General features: G+C 40.7%; 1 protein-coding gene across 1 annotated transcript in view; it reads left to right on the forward strand.

Annotated features, from left to right (window-relative positions):
* PRUNE2 (prune homolog 2 (Drosophila)) overlaps positions 1-12,299 on the forward strand; it is a gene marked incomplete at its 5' end in the record, with an annotated part of 100,328 nt that extends 88,029 nt beyond the window's left edge. The window contains 4 exon segments of the mRNA XM_009869900.1: positions 731-907; positions 8,148-8,250; positions 11,871-12,002; positions 12,176-12,299. Coding sequence (XP_009868202.1) covers positions 731-907; positions 8,148-8,250; positions 11,871-12,002; positions 12,176-12,299 — 536 coding nt within the window.
* Positions 12,300-13,477: the final 1,178 nt, after the last annotated feature.

Raw genomic sequence — 13,477 nt, forward strand, 5'->3', positions numbered from 1 at the left:
TTTTGTCAGCTCTGCAGTTTATTTATTGTGATGACTGTGTCTGTGGAGTACCAAGTACCTGTTCTCTCGTGGGTGCTAGTGCAAACAGGACAGATTGCCTGGCTGCTCTGTACTTTACATCTGGGAGGAAACTGGCATTTAATCTCAGCAAAAAGACCCTGAGGGAAGTGAATACTGTGCTTATTTGAGAAGTCAGCATTATGTCATGACTGAAGCAGAGGAAGATAGGCATTCTTCATATTTGCCAGTGCCACATGCGAAGAGATTGGAGACAAACTGGGAAGAAGTTGAGAAGCTGTAGCTCTGTGGTAATTCACCTTTTGACAAGAAGCATCACTATTCTCACTCTTAGTTTCCTGTTTTGCTTGTTAGTAGTTAGTTCTCATACCTGCAACACAAAGATTTTTAAAGACCTACAGTGCAGTACCTGTAGTGAGTAGCTGATCTTACTAACTGGATGCAAAAAAGCAAAAATCCCCTGGTGGTATTCTGCACAGTGCTAGTTGCTGCTGTTCATTTTATGTTCATAATGACGAAAAGTTTTAAAAAATTTAAGCATCTCATATACTGACTGTTAGATATTTGAAATTTGGTTTTGTTTATACTAGTGCAGATCCACGATAGTGCTATAAAAATCCAGCTGATTTCAGTCATCCATTTCAAATGCATGTAACAGAAAATATTTAGAGCTTTTACAGGAAGCTGTAATATGTACAATTTTATTTTTCAGAAGAGCAGACTGCTACTAAGGATGCTTCACAGGAGGAGTCTGAATCAATTCCAGAGTACACTGCTGAAGAAGAGCGAGAGGACAACAGATTATGGAGAACGGTGGTTATTGGAGAACAAGAACAAAGAATTGATATGAAAATCATTGAACCTTACAAAAAGGTCATTTCACATGGAGGTAGGAAGACCCTGAATGCATTTTTTAGATTGATGTAAAAAATCTTGCTTTATTAAGCATGATATATTTCTATATATATTGGGTTGGCCTGGCCAGATTTCGGCAGTGGGGAGGCGAGCTGCAGGGTGGCTTCTGCAAGAGGCTGCTAGAAGCTCCCCGAATTTTATAGAGCCAATGCCAGCCAGCTCCAAAGAGGGACCCGCCACTGGCCAAGGCTGAGCCTGTCAGTAAAGTGATAGGAGGGGAACGCCACTGTGAAAACATATTTAGCAACGGGGAAAAAGAACTGCACCACAACAGCTGGCACAGAGACAGAGGAGCGAGAATACATTAAGACACCAAGGTTAGTGAAGAAGGAGAGGGGGGAGGATGAGCTCCAGGCACCAGAGCAGAGAGTCCTCCAGGTCGTGGTGAAGCCCATGGTGAAGCGGGTCGTCCCCCTGCAGCCCATGGGCGGGATGTAGGTGTCCACCGTGGGGCAGAGGACCCCATGCCGTGTGGATGGATGCCTGAAGGGGGCTGTGGCCCGTGCGAAGCCCGTGTTGGAGCAAGTCGCTGCCAGAACCTGTAGCCCATGGAAGAGTGAATGCCCACGCTGGAGCAGGTTGGCTGGTGGACTTCTGTGACGCTGTGGGGTACTCACGCTGGAGCAGTTTCCCTGAAGGACTGCACCTCAGACTCACGAGGGGTGGGTTGCCCCTCGTGAGGTGTCTCACGTTGGGCAGTTTGTGATGAATTGCCCTTCATCGGGCGACTCACACCAGGGAAGAGAGTGTGAAGCTTGTCTCTCGTGAGAGGGACCCCGCAATGACCCTGGGGAAGAGTGAAGAGTTCTCGTCTGGAGTGAAGAAGAAGCAGTGGAATCAACGTCAGATGAACTGACCGTAACCCCTATTCCCTGTCCCCCTGCGCCTCTTGTGGGGAGGAGGTGGAGAAACCAGGATTGATGTTAAGCCTAGAAAGAAGGGAGGGATGGGGGGAAGGTGTTTTGCTTTTGAGATCTGTTTGCTTTTTTCTTATTTCTCACTACTCTCCTCTGATTTGTTCTTAGTAAATCTAACTAATTTCCCCCACATTGAGTCTGTTTTGCCTGGGATGGTAAATGAGAGTGATCTCCCTGTCCTTAGGGGGCCGGTTAGCTCAGTGGTTTGAGCGCGGTGCTGACAACAATGACAACACTGAGATTGCGGGTTTGATTCCTGCTCGGTCCCCATGTGTTGCCTGGTCTAGTCGAGAGGTGGCGTCCCTGCCCATGACAGGGAGGTTGGACTAGATGATCTCTAAGGTCCCTTCCGGCCTATGCCATTCTATGATTCTATGATAATCTTAAACTTTGAGCCCTTTGAAATATTTTCTCCCCCTGTCTAGTGGAGAAGGGGGAGTAAGAGAGCGACTGTGTGGGCACCTGGCTGCCGGCCAGGGTCAAACCACGACACTGTATTAGTTCAGTTATACTAGTGGCAAGGAGGAGAAAGAGTTTATTTTTCATCCCTGGCTGAAATCAACCTGGCTTTCAGTTCAGCATGGCAATGACTAATGGATATTTTAAATAAAAAGCAATTTCAGGAGCAACAAATAAATGAACATACATGTGTCAGAAATAATCCAGTCCTTGTAGGCTAAAACTGTCTTAGGGTAAGGAAAAAAGTTTTTGTACTACAGAAAAAAATTTGAAAACTTTATTCTGTGGATTTTGGAAAAAAATTTGCACAAGGAGGTATGGTACTCTCTGATTTGCTGAGTGATGTATGTGAGTGCACTGATCTAAACAAGTAGAGTGGCAACAGAAAAAAAATAGTTTTCCCTGGGGCTTCCATTCATCTGGCTAAGCTCCTTATGTTATTTTTCTGCCATTTATAGTTGTCAGCAAATAGCACTTCATACTAGATGCAAACTAGCAGCTCTTTCATGTGTTTTTTTCCATGTAATTTGTTAGTGATCATCATATAGTATATCAAAGAAAACATTTAAAGTAGGAAAGATAGAGCAGTTCATCTTGAGTGCACTGACATGGCATGCCCAGGATAACCATGGGATCAGGCCCAGCCAGCACAGGTTCATGAAAGGCGGGTCCTGCTTGACCAACCTGATCTCCTTCTACGAGCAGGTGATCCACCTAGAGGATAAGGGGAAATCTGTGCATGTTGTCTACCTGGACTTTAGTAAAGCCTTTGACACCATCTCCCAGAGCATTCTGCTAGAGAAGCTGGTGGCTCATGGCTTAGACAGGTGTACTCTTTGCTGGATTAAAAACTGGCTGCCAGTTGGCAGCCAGGTATAAGTGGTGTCCCTCAGAGCCCAGTTTTGAGGCCAGTCTTGTTTAGTACCTTTACTGGTGGTCTGGATGAGAGGATTGATTGCATCCCCAGTACATTCACAGGTGACACCAGACTGAGCGGGAGTGTTGATCTGCTGGTGGACAACCGGCTGACCATGAGCCAGCAGTGTGCCCAAGTGGCCAGGAAGGCCAACGGCATCCTGGCCTCTATCAGGAATAGAGTGTCTAGGAGGAGTAGGGAAGTGACTTGCCCCTGCACTGGTGAATATAAGAGAGACATTTTGGCACCGAAACGTGTCCAGGGAAGAGCAACAAAGCTAGTCAGGGGTCTAAAGAACATGTCTTATGAGGAGCAGCTGAAGGAGCTGGGATTGTTTAGCCTGAAGAAGAGGAGGCTGAGAGGAGACCTCAAGCTCTCTAGAACTACCTGAAAGAAGGTTGTAGTGAGGTGGATGTTGGTCTCCCAAGTTGCTAATGATAGGACAAGAGGAAATGGGCTCAAGTTGCACCAGGGGTTTAGATTAGATATTAGGAAAAATTTCTTTACTGAGGGAGTGATGAGGCATTGGAACAGGCTGCCCAGGGAAGTGGTGGAGTTGCCATCCCTGGAAATGTTCAAAAAACTTAAATGTGGCACTTTGAGACATGGTTTAGTGGTCCTGGTAGTGTTGAACTGATGGTTGGACTAGGTGATCACTATGAAAGTGACTTCATGTGCTTACTATATTGTCTTCTTTGCTCATCTGCTCCCTAACCTCCTCAGAGGCTTTGTAGTTCTGCTGTTAATAGCACACTTCTTTGTAATTTAACTCAAAAGGATAAATATTACTGTAGATACTGGAGGAAGGAAATGTAACAGAGGTTTCTAAGAACCTTTTTCTTGAGGTCTCAGGTTTAGATTATCTTTGGATTCTGTATGTTTGGGGGAAGCTCTTTGCAAGCTCTTAAGTAAGGTGTAAAGTAAGGGTGAGTTGTTCTACTTCTGCAAAATCTGAGGCAGGTAACATCTCAGAGGTAAGATTTGTGAGTTTGTATGAGGATGTTTCTGTGACATTGTTGCCAATCTGTAACATAATTTAAAGGTAAACCATTGTTTCCAGTGTATTTTCAGTGTTCAATCTCTATCTGGTAAAAGTGAGATAAATAAATTATGGTTAATTGTATTATCTGAGGATGTGATTCTCAGATTTGCACATTAATATTAAAAGCAGGTATATCCTAGCCTACAGATATTCACAGTGGCCAGTGTGCAGAAATTTTAGTTGGAATTAATAAAGATATTTAAACCTCCAAGCATTTTCCTACTATAACAACACTACCAAAGATTTATGAATGTGATGACACCTCAGACACAGTTTAGCAAACAGGCACAGATGGCATAATTTAGGAAACAAACATACGATATTTTGAGGCCTTGCTAATGGTGGTTATTTGTATGTTTTTGTATGCTGTAAACTAGCGTAGGTACATTTGTGGTAAAAACTATCACATACAGTTCTTGCTAGATGCTGATGCATACACTTATACCACCTTTTATGAAAGATAAATACTAGAGCATTTTAGTGTGTGGAGAATTAGCTCTTAAGCATTGCTCACAGCTGAATGAGGACTAGCTCCAGTGACAGACATCTCTGACAGCAACTGTGAAGTATGTAATAATTCATAGTTATTGATGGGAGCCTGGGTCGTTCAGCTTGGCTCTCAATGTGAAATAATCAGGATTCAAATTTTACGTCTGACATCTTGTTTTGTTAGATCAATCTGAGGTAAAGGGCATTACATTTCAGATGGGTGCTGGTCAGTAACTTAGCCATTACAAAAGAAATTATGTGAGATGTAATGATAGATTTCAGCCCATCACTGTCTAAATTAGAAATACTTCCTGAAATCTAGACATATCAAAATAAGTTAAGAACTGGATTAGATTCTGTGTTTATGAAGTGGCAGACTGAAGATACAGAGAGGGAAAGATTTTGATGCATAAGTGGTGGGAAAACTTTGGACAGCTTGAACAGTTTCTATGTTACAGTCGTCAGACCTATCCTGTGTGATGTCCTGTTTGGCAATACTTCAATAATACACTGAATACCCAATCTAAATGGTAGCCATAAAATAGGAAAGTGGAGGGTAGACTCAGCAGTCTATGTGTGTGATTGCCTTCCACATATGTTGATGGAGAAATTTCTTGGAGATCTGTCTCTTTGCGTAGGCTAACTGAGAATTTGGGCAAGTGGCTTTTACTGGGTTCTAGTGATGAATTGAAAAGCACTTCTCCTTTGGGTAAGCATTCTTTGTCTATAAGCATGCATAAGAAAAAGTAGCTTAGATTTATCTATGGGCTTTTCTTGTGTGTGCTGCAAGGTGACATCTGCACATTATCATTTTGCTTTACATGAATTGCAGACTTTGCTGTGTGATTTAGCAGACACACCTTCCACAGTGTGCTCTCACTCCTGAGAGTGAGCTGGACAGATTGCTTTATGGCAGCATGGTATAAGTTGTCCTGAAAGTCTTTTAAGGATTTTTAAGTTTACGGGAGGAAGGAAATCTCCTCTCTATTTGTAAAGCTGAAGAGGGGAAAAAATACTGCGTTATTCCATAATGATTTAGCTGAGACATGATCCAGGATGGGATAGGTGAAATAAGTACTGAAATAAGTGTTGCCAGCTCTAGTCAAGAGGTGGCGTCCCTGCCTACACAGGGACGTTGGACTGGATGATCTCTAAGGTCCCTTCCAGCCTATGTCACTCTATGATTCTATGATTCTTTAAAAGTTTGTGTTTCTATTTAGAAGACAGAAACATAATAAAGAATAGTATTAAGTGATCAGTGTGGCAGGTGGAGTTCTTTCCTCTTTTGTTTTTTGAGGAGACTGGTATATTCCTTCATGTCAAGATCTTAAACGGTAGAGGTGCCAAAAACAAGACTGGAGTTTCTTTCCCTTCTCTGTGTACATCCTTGCCAGAGGATACAATGCTCCTCTTTGAAGTTGAACTTGACATCTTCACTGCGACACCAAAGTTAGTCACTTGTATCTGTATCTATAGATACACTGTTGATGTTTACTGGATCTTAACATGAGCTGGAGCTATGACACACCACCCAGTGACACATGATTTAAAGTGGTTTTGTCTACATTGCCCTTTGGCTTGAGCTCAGACCCTGATCCTGAGCTTATCTCATCCATGTTCTCCAACAGGATGGAGAGCACACTGCACTGTAAGTCTGGAGAAGACAGCAGATCTATGCTGGGCCGCTGTTGTACAGTGGCTTTTCTAGCTCTGAAAGCCCAGCTGTAGATTAGCTGGCCTTTGGCCTCTGAGGGCCATAAAAAAATCTGCTTCACACTGCTAGGGAAGATAAGAGATGCTAAGATCATGGAAGGATGTAGTTAATGCTAAGAACAGAAAGCTTTCTGCAGTGTCCAGATGATTCTTCAGGAGGTCAAGGCTAGCTAGCATTCTCAACACAATGTTGGTGTTACCATCAACAATATGTAGTATCATCTTAGCTAATACATTATATTTTGTCAAATCTACCAAATCAAATTCAGAACAGAAGTCCAACATAATCTTTCAGCAGGTTGCTTTGCCAAGCCTTGATTTCACACAACATGGCTTTAGTCAGGGGACTTAATTCTGACATGCACATTTTTCTCTTAGAGACTTATACTTCTTTTGCTGCCATTTGTAGCTGGGGAAGTGGTGGTTTTCTGTCCTGTAAGGAACAGCTGAGAGCCCGAAACAGACAGTGCCTCTGTGCAGGTCCTTGTGGGTGGGATAGTGTTGAGATTAGTTAGCTGTGGTTCTCCTTGACTTCATGGGTGAGTGCCTTGAAGAACCTGCTTTGTCAGGGATTCTGGATTCTCTGAAGATCTCTACAAAGCCTTGTATGAAATTAATTCTGTGACATAAATACCTTCTCCAGCTAACTGAAACTCAGCTTAAGTGTTGAGTAAGAAAGGAGAAAATAAACTAGTCTCTCACTCTTCACTGGTTTGCACACGCAGATTGTGCACTCTTTTTCTTTCCACAGAGAATTTTTGCTTTCCTTGGCTGACCACAGTACAACAAATTCTCCAAGCATTTGGTTTAGGCTTGGATACTGCTCTCTAATATCCAAAAAGCACTGAAAATTTTTAAGATCTCCTTAGGAAAGCGTTGCGTAGGTGCCAGTATTATTCTTTAATTTTGTCAGGAATGTGTTCCTATCTCCTAGGGAGTTACAGAATTTCCTTTACAAAGATTATCATCTCACCCTCATGGTTAGTTTCTCCCAGCCTCTTCTGAAAGTCTTTCAAGTAATTTTCTAAGTATATCTAGCTTCTATCTCTGGGCATCATTAGGGCTATGTATCTACAACCATTTTTGCAGCTTCATTATAAATTGCCTCCTGATTGCATGGATATTTTAAACAAAACTTCCAAGTGAAATGCAGGAATTATTATTAGTAGTAGTAGTAGTAGCAGTAGTAATAGTAATTAATAGTAATAGTAATAGTAATAGTAGTAGTAATATTTTTTTTTATCACCACCACTAACACCAATACAGAGATCCATAGCAACTACAGAGGATTGTGGAGAAGATTAACCAACATTAATCCATCATGGAAAAAAAATAGAAAATTCTTTTGGTTAACAAGCAACCCCCAAACAGTAGTGCTGCAGCACATGATTGCCATAGGGAGTTCTGAACCAGGAGTTCAGATAAGATTTTATTACTTCCAAGGTTTCTTTGCTGGTCTTTATAGAAAGTTTACTAGTAGTTGTGCTAAGTGTGGTTTTCAGGAATTCTACATAACTATTTTACTTCGTTATCCCTTGATGATAGTTTGTACATTTTCAGTCTTCTTCAGTGGTAGACATAGTAGTTCTATTCCAGGACTTTGAGATTTCTTTTAAAATTTATCTTTTTAAGAGCCTTCAACAAAGATAAAAACGCCTTTTTGGTTTTTTTTCCACAGGATACTACGGTGATGGTCTGAATGCTATCATTGTGTTTGCGGCATGCTTCTTGCCAGACAGCAGTCGAACTGATTACAACTATGTCATGGAAAATCTTTTTCTGTGAGTGATATGTGAGCAATGTGACAGAGTCTTTTGAGTTAGTGCTCATAATTATTTAGTGACATATAACCTGACTTGAATTAAGAGGTAGTTGTGGTCATTAGAGGGGGAGCGATATGAATGACAACGAAAATAGCAGTTTTAGATAAACTGTTCAGTGGAGTATTATTTTTTTATTCTTTACCTACTCACCCAAATGAATTATCAGGGCCAAATCTGACTGTAGTATCTCCCTCAATGTCAAGGAGTGCAGCATCTTCAGCTTCTTGGGCCTACAGTTATTGTACTGTTTCACTAGTGATTTCCAGCCCTTTCTGAGGACAATCAGCAGGGACTTGGGCCACCAGACTGGTTTTCACTATTCATTGCTTATTATATATCATCATGGTGTATCATATTTTAAATATATGCTGGGTCTGTATGTAAGAGTCACAGGAGCATTTTGTGACACTTGTTTTAAAAATACAGGATAAATGACAGTTGCTGACACAAACAGCTCAAAGTACTTTTCCTGACTCCAGCTGCTTCTGATTGAGTTATAAGGGGCAGGGACCAATTGGCCAGGACACAAATGTGGCCACATGAACCCAAATTTATCACAGGAAAATTGCTCCTAACAGCAACATGGTTTAGCAGCCAAAAATTGTGAAGGCAGCACTCCCCTGAAGTGCCTCCAGCTACTTCCACTTACAGCTGTTAAAAACCCAATTATTCCAGCATTTTCTATATTAAAACTCAGTAATAATTTCTAGGCCTGGCCTCCACCATTTGCAGCTTGCAAGGCACCGAGAACATGGACCCGTTTTCCATAAAACTCCAGTCCTTGAAGGTGCATGTGCTGACGGCTAATGCCTTCAACATTATGTCTGCCTGTGAAAAATGAGATTGAGTCCTTCAGGCCCAGGTCAGGCTAGCATTTGCCTGGTAGAGCTGGTAAGAACCCCATGTCATCTGCGGTAACTGATTTACGCAGTGCCCAGTGGTTTAGAGGAGAGACCTACACTGGTTTTAACTTGATAACTAGGCAACAAAGCTGAGAGTAACTGTGACTGACATTATGTAGCTGTTCTTTGACTTCATCTGAGACCTCCGTCCATAGATGGAGCTGGCAGTAATCAGACTTCGCAGAGGAAGCCTTTTCAAGTCTTAAAGAGACTTTTCCACATCACTTGAGGGTATTGCTGAAGTCAATTTTGTAACTTGCTGTCTTTTTCTGGAGTAGTAGTGTAAGAGAGAGTTCAGGTTGGCTGTGGACCTTCAGCTTATTTTAAGGCTTGTAGACTTGGTTCTCTGTAAGACAAGAAAAATTAGATCACCTTTTTCAGTTGTAGGCCTCCTAATTGCAACAAATTAGAGTGCGACAGTTTACAACATATCCAATAACTGATATATTTAAATATTTGTGAATTCTTTATTATTGAATTATATAGGGGTTTGGAGAAGCCTACAATTCACTAAATATTTTCTTATTTTTTATACAGTGTATTTCTGGTAGATAATCATGCACTTGTAGTATATAAGCCACCTCTAGTTTCTGGATAACAACTGTCCTCAACTCTTTCTGAGTTTTGCAGTTACTTTCCAGATTTCCTGCATGTTTCCAATTACATTGTTCCTGTTTGTTGCCTTCACTAATCCTGTAAAACTGTCTTTGAAGAGTTGAGTTTGAGCCAAAACCTTGAGACTGCATCTTTTACAGCATTTCTTCCAGATGATAAGAACCACACAGAAAAATATGCTATCCATGGCTGCCTGATACAGTCTAGAGCTGAAAAGTTTTTTAAAATAATCACAGCTTGAAAAACTACACTTTGAATATCAAAACCAGCATTTTTTTGCTTTCGGACTGAGTGATTTTTTTCTAGTCAATGAGAAATTTTTTTTTCATCTTTTAAAATAATAATTAACATTATTACCAAATAATACAAAATTGCAAGTTACGTAAGGTTTGCAAAAGAGGTCAGCATTCCTAAAATGGCAAATAGTCTAATTCAAAGCACAGGGAGTAAAAGCTGTTGAGTACTTGAGATAAATGAGATCTAACTAAAAAACTATCAGGGATTCCTCTTTGCCATAATACTCCTCTTACTCCTGATAAGAAGTATACATGACTGATCTTAGTATAATTGATTATTCATAATATTCACAATTCCCTTTGCACCTAGGCAGACATAGACATTTTTCAGACAATCTCTGTTTCTATAACTGAAAGGATTGTAGTGTTTTGAGAAGTACTTACACATGCTTTTCTGCACGTTCCAGTGTGTAAATGCTTTTGAAGCACTAGCTGTTGTGTCCTATGGCTAGACCTAATTCTCTATGTCATCAAATAGTCATTAGGTTCAGTAAAATCAAGCTTTTTGTGTCAGAACATCCATACAGAATGTCTATAAATTCCTCACTTTGATATTTCATTGTTATACGTGAGCCTTTGCAAATGTCAGGCAAAGGCCGGCAAAGCAACTGGAAGTTGAGAAGGAGAGCAGTGAAAAAGCATTGAGTGAGTAGGAATTTAGATGGCATTTATCAAATGCATGGAACTGATCAGTTTATGGCTGCCTACTTTATGCCCGGGTAAAATGTCACCCTCTTTGGTGAGAACTAGACTTCCTACCATTCTTTTAAAGAAACAGCATTTTAAATCAGATTAGATTGTGAGTCGTTCCCATACACCTGTGAAAGAGGCCATTATGCTCAGGGATAGAGCTGCCTTTTGTAGTGAGCACACTCAGGCATTCAGGTTTTTAAGGTGATTCCTGATTTTCACTGTAGTTTTTACACAGACCTGCCTTGGGGCTGGATAGAGGAGGTAACGATTTGAACATTCTTGTGCTAAACAACTCCCAAGTGAGGTAGGGACTACTAAACAGATCTATATAAGTAGTCCAAGACAAGAATTTAAAGCTACCCATACATTTGACTGAGTACTGTGCTCTTCTAGGTGAGGTGAGTTTGGCCCCCAAAGCACTATTCTGTCTGAATTATTACTGCTGAGCTGAGGAATTCAATAAGTGTTTGGAAATGTTTCAGAAAATGAAGTGATGCCATGGAGTGTTCTGTCCCATCAGAAGGCAAGTTGATGGACAAGTGTTACAGCCGTGAGATTCAAAGCCTCAAGATCCTTGAGATGCAAAGTATTTGTAGTTGATAGTCACAGACTCAGTAGAAGTAATGTGAGGATCACAATTATAGACAAGTATCCTCTCCTGACCCTTATTATTTTTACATTGAACAAACATGATAATTAATAAAGTAAGGTTTCTCAATAGTTAATTTTCAGAGTGCCTGGAACTTCATATTGTCCTGTCCTGCTCTCTCTTGCAAAGTCCCATTATTTAATGCCCTCTTAAAAAATAAAAAATAAAAACCAAGATTTGAAAACTCGCTAATTAAATGGTGTGTTTGTAAGGAAACTACATATTTCTGAAGATGCAGATTCGATTGTTTTGTAGTTATACATCTACAGGTAGCATGATGATCAGTGCTAAATGTTTGCTTTGGTTTAAAGGAAAACCAAAAGCACTTTGTCATCAATTGCTTAGTCTGCCTTGATTTATTCCTAGTAGACTGATTTAGTTTGGGCTTAAGTATGTGCTGACTTACTTCTGTACTTTTATCAGCTATGTAATCAGCACCTTAGAGCTGATGGTGGCTGAAGACTATATGATTGTCTACTTGAATGGTGCAACACCAAGAAGGAGGATGCCTGGACTGGGTTGGATGAAAAAATGTTACCAGATGATTGATCGAAGGTAAGAAGGATTTTTCTGTCTGATACACAGCCATTATTTTAAACACTATCCATTTCTTTTAACCCTTATATAGCAGTGTTCACTGGATATGATATTTCTGTATGTTTTTGATTTTTGGGGTTTTGTGTGGGGTTTTTTTCTAAGAAAGCACTTATTTTCTCTTTTTTACTTAGATTACGGAAGAATTTGAAATCATTTATAATTGTTCATCCCTCATGGTTTATCAGGACAATTTTGGCTGTGACACGACCTTTTATAAGGTATGTAGTGAATACCAGTGACTTTCTATGTCCTTAAGAATATGGAAACATCCTAAATCATCTTTCATTAAAGAGTACTCATTTTACAGATTATGTTAGGATTTTGACAGCTGAATCTGACTTTCCTAAAGTGAGGAAAACCCCCTGTGATTTATATGAGTATCTAGTTGCAGGCATTACAGGCACGTTCTAAACCTGTATGTGTATGCAGAACTGGGAATTCAATCCCTTAAACTGTCTTTGTTGCAAGGCCAGCTAAAAGACATGTGAAAAATAGGTCTGCATGTAATGATAATCACTTCATAAAAAAAAAATCTTGGCTATCCAACAAGTTTAAGCCACAGTTCTGGGTTTGAAAAGAATAGTTGCTGCTCATGCAAGAGGACTGCCAGCCCCTTGAGCTGTTTGAATGCATAGGAGTTCCAGTTCAAAAAAAGGTTTAATGCCACCCAACTAATGCTTTGAGTGGTAAAAAAATCAAAGTGTTAATAGATCCTGAAGACCTCACAAGTTGCTGAAGTAGATGGACAAGTATGCAGTTGAAATCCTGAGATCAGGGAGAGCAGGTGTGGGAAAGGTGAGAGAAGAAGCACTGTCTGCAGAGGCTGCACATGGTCATGACAGACTCCAGAGAGGTCTGCCCTGTGGGCTGCGGATGAGGACACTGGAGGTGTCTGTCGCAGGGTGCTCTGTCTTGACAGGATAACTTTGGGATGGAGAAGCACATGAGTTCTGACAAAGTGCGACAGGCAGCATGTCATAATGAAGCTGCTTCTTTCAGATGTGATGTCCTTAATACCAAGCAGAAAATTACAATTAAAAACACCAGAATAACAGGGAAACAATACATGAAATTATCAACAGTAATGATGGGGATTCATTGTGTTGTATTTGGTGAGATATTTCTGTTGGCAGCCTATTTGCTCCCAGGGGAAGGTAGGCAGTAAAATTTTTTAAGAAATCGAATATGCCATGTCCGTTTCAATTAATTAGTAATTTTTTTCAGAATGACTGTACTGAGCAGCAGCGACTAGAGGTTTCGCATTGCCAAAAAGGAGAAAAGGTTCATTCCAAATAGTTTGGCAAAGCAGATTAGCAGTACAAAACGAGACACAATAGAGACCAGTTAAGTCTCCATTTCAGCCAAGCAGATTGAATCCATGGAAGGAGAAATAGAAGTGCGAACAGGAGCTGAAAAAAAGTGGGCAGGACACG

This window comes from Apaloderma vittatum, unplaced genomic scaffold (assembly GCF_000703405.1).
Source record: "Apaloderma vittatum isolate BGI_N311 unplaced genomic scaffold, ASM70340v1 scaffold2405, whole genome shotgun sequence".
NCBI classification, from domain to species: domain Eukaryota; kingdom Metazoa; phylum Chordata; class Aves; order Trogoniformes; family Trogonidae; genus Apaloderma; species Apaloderma vittatum.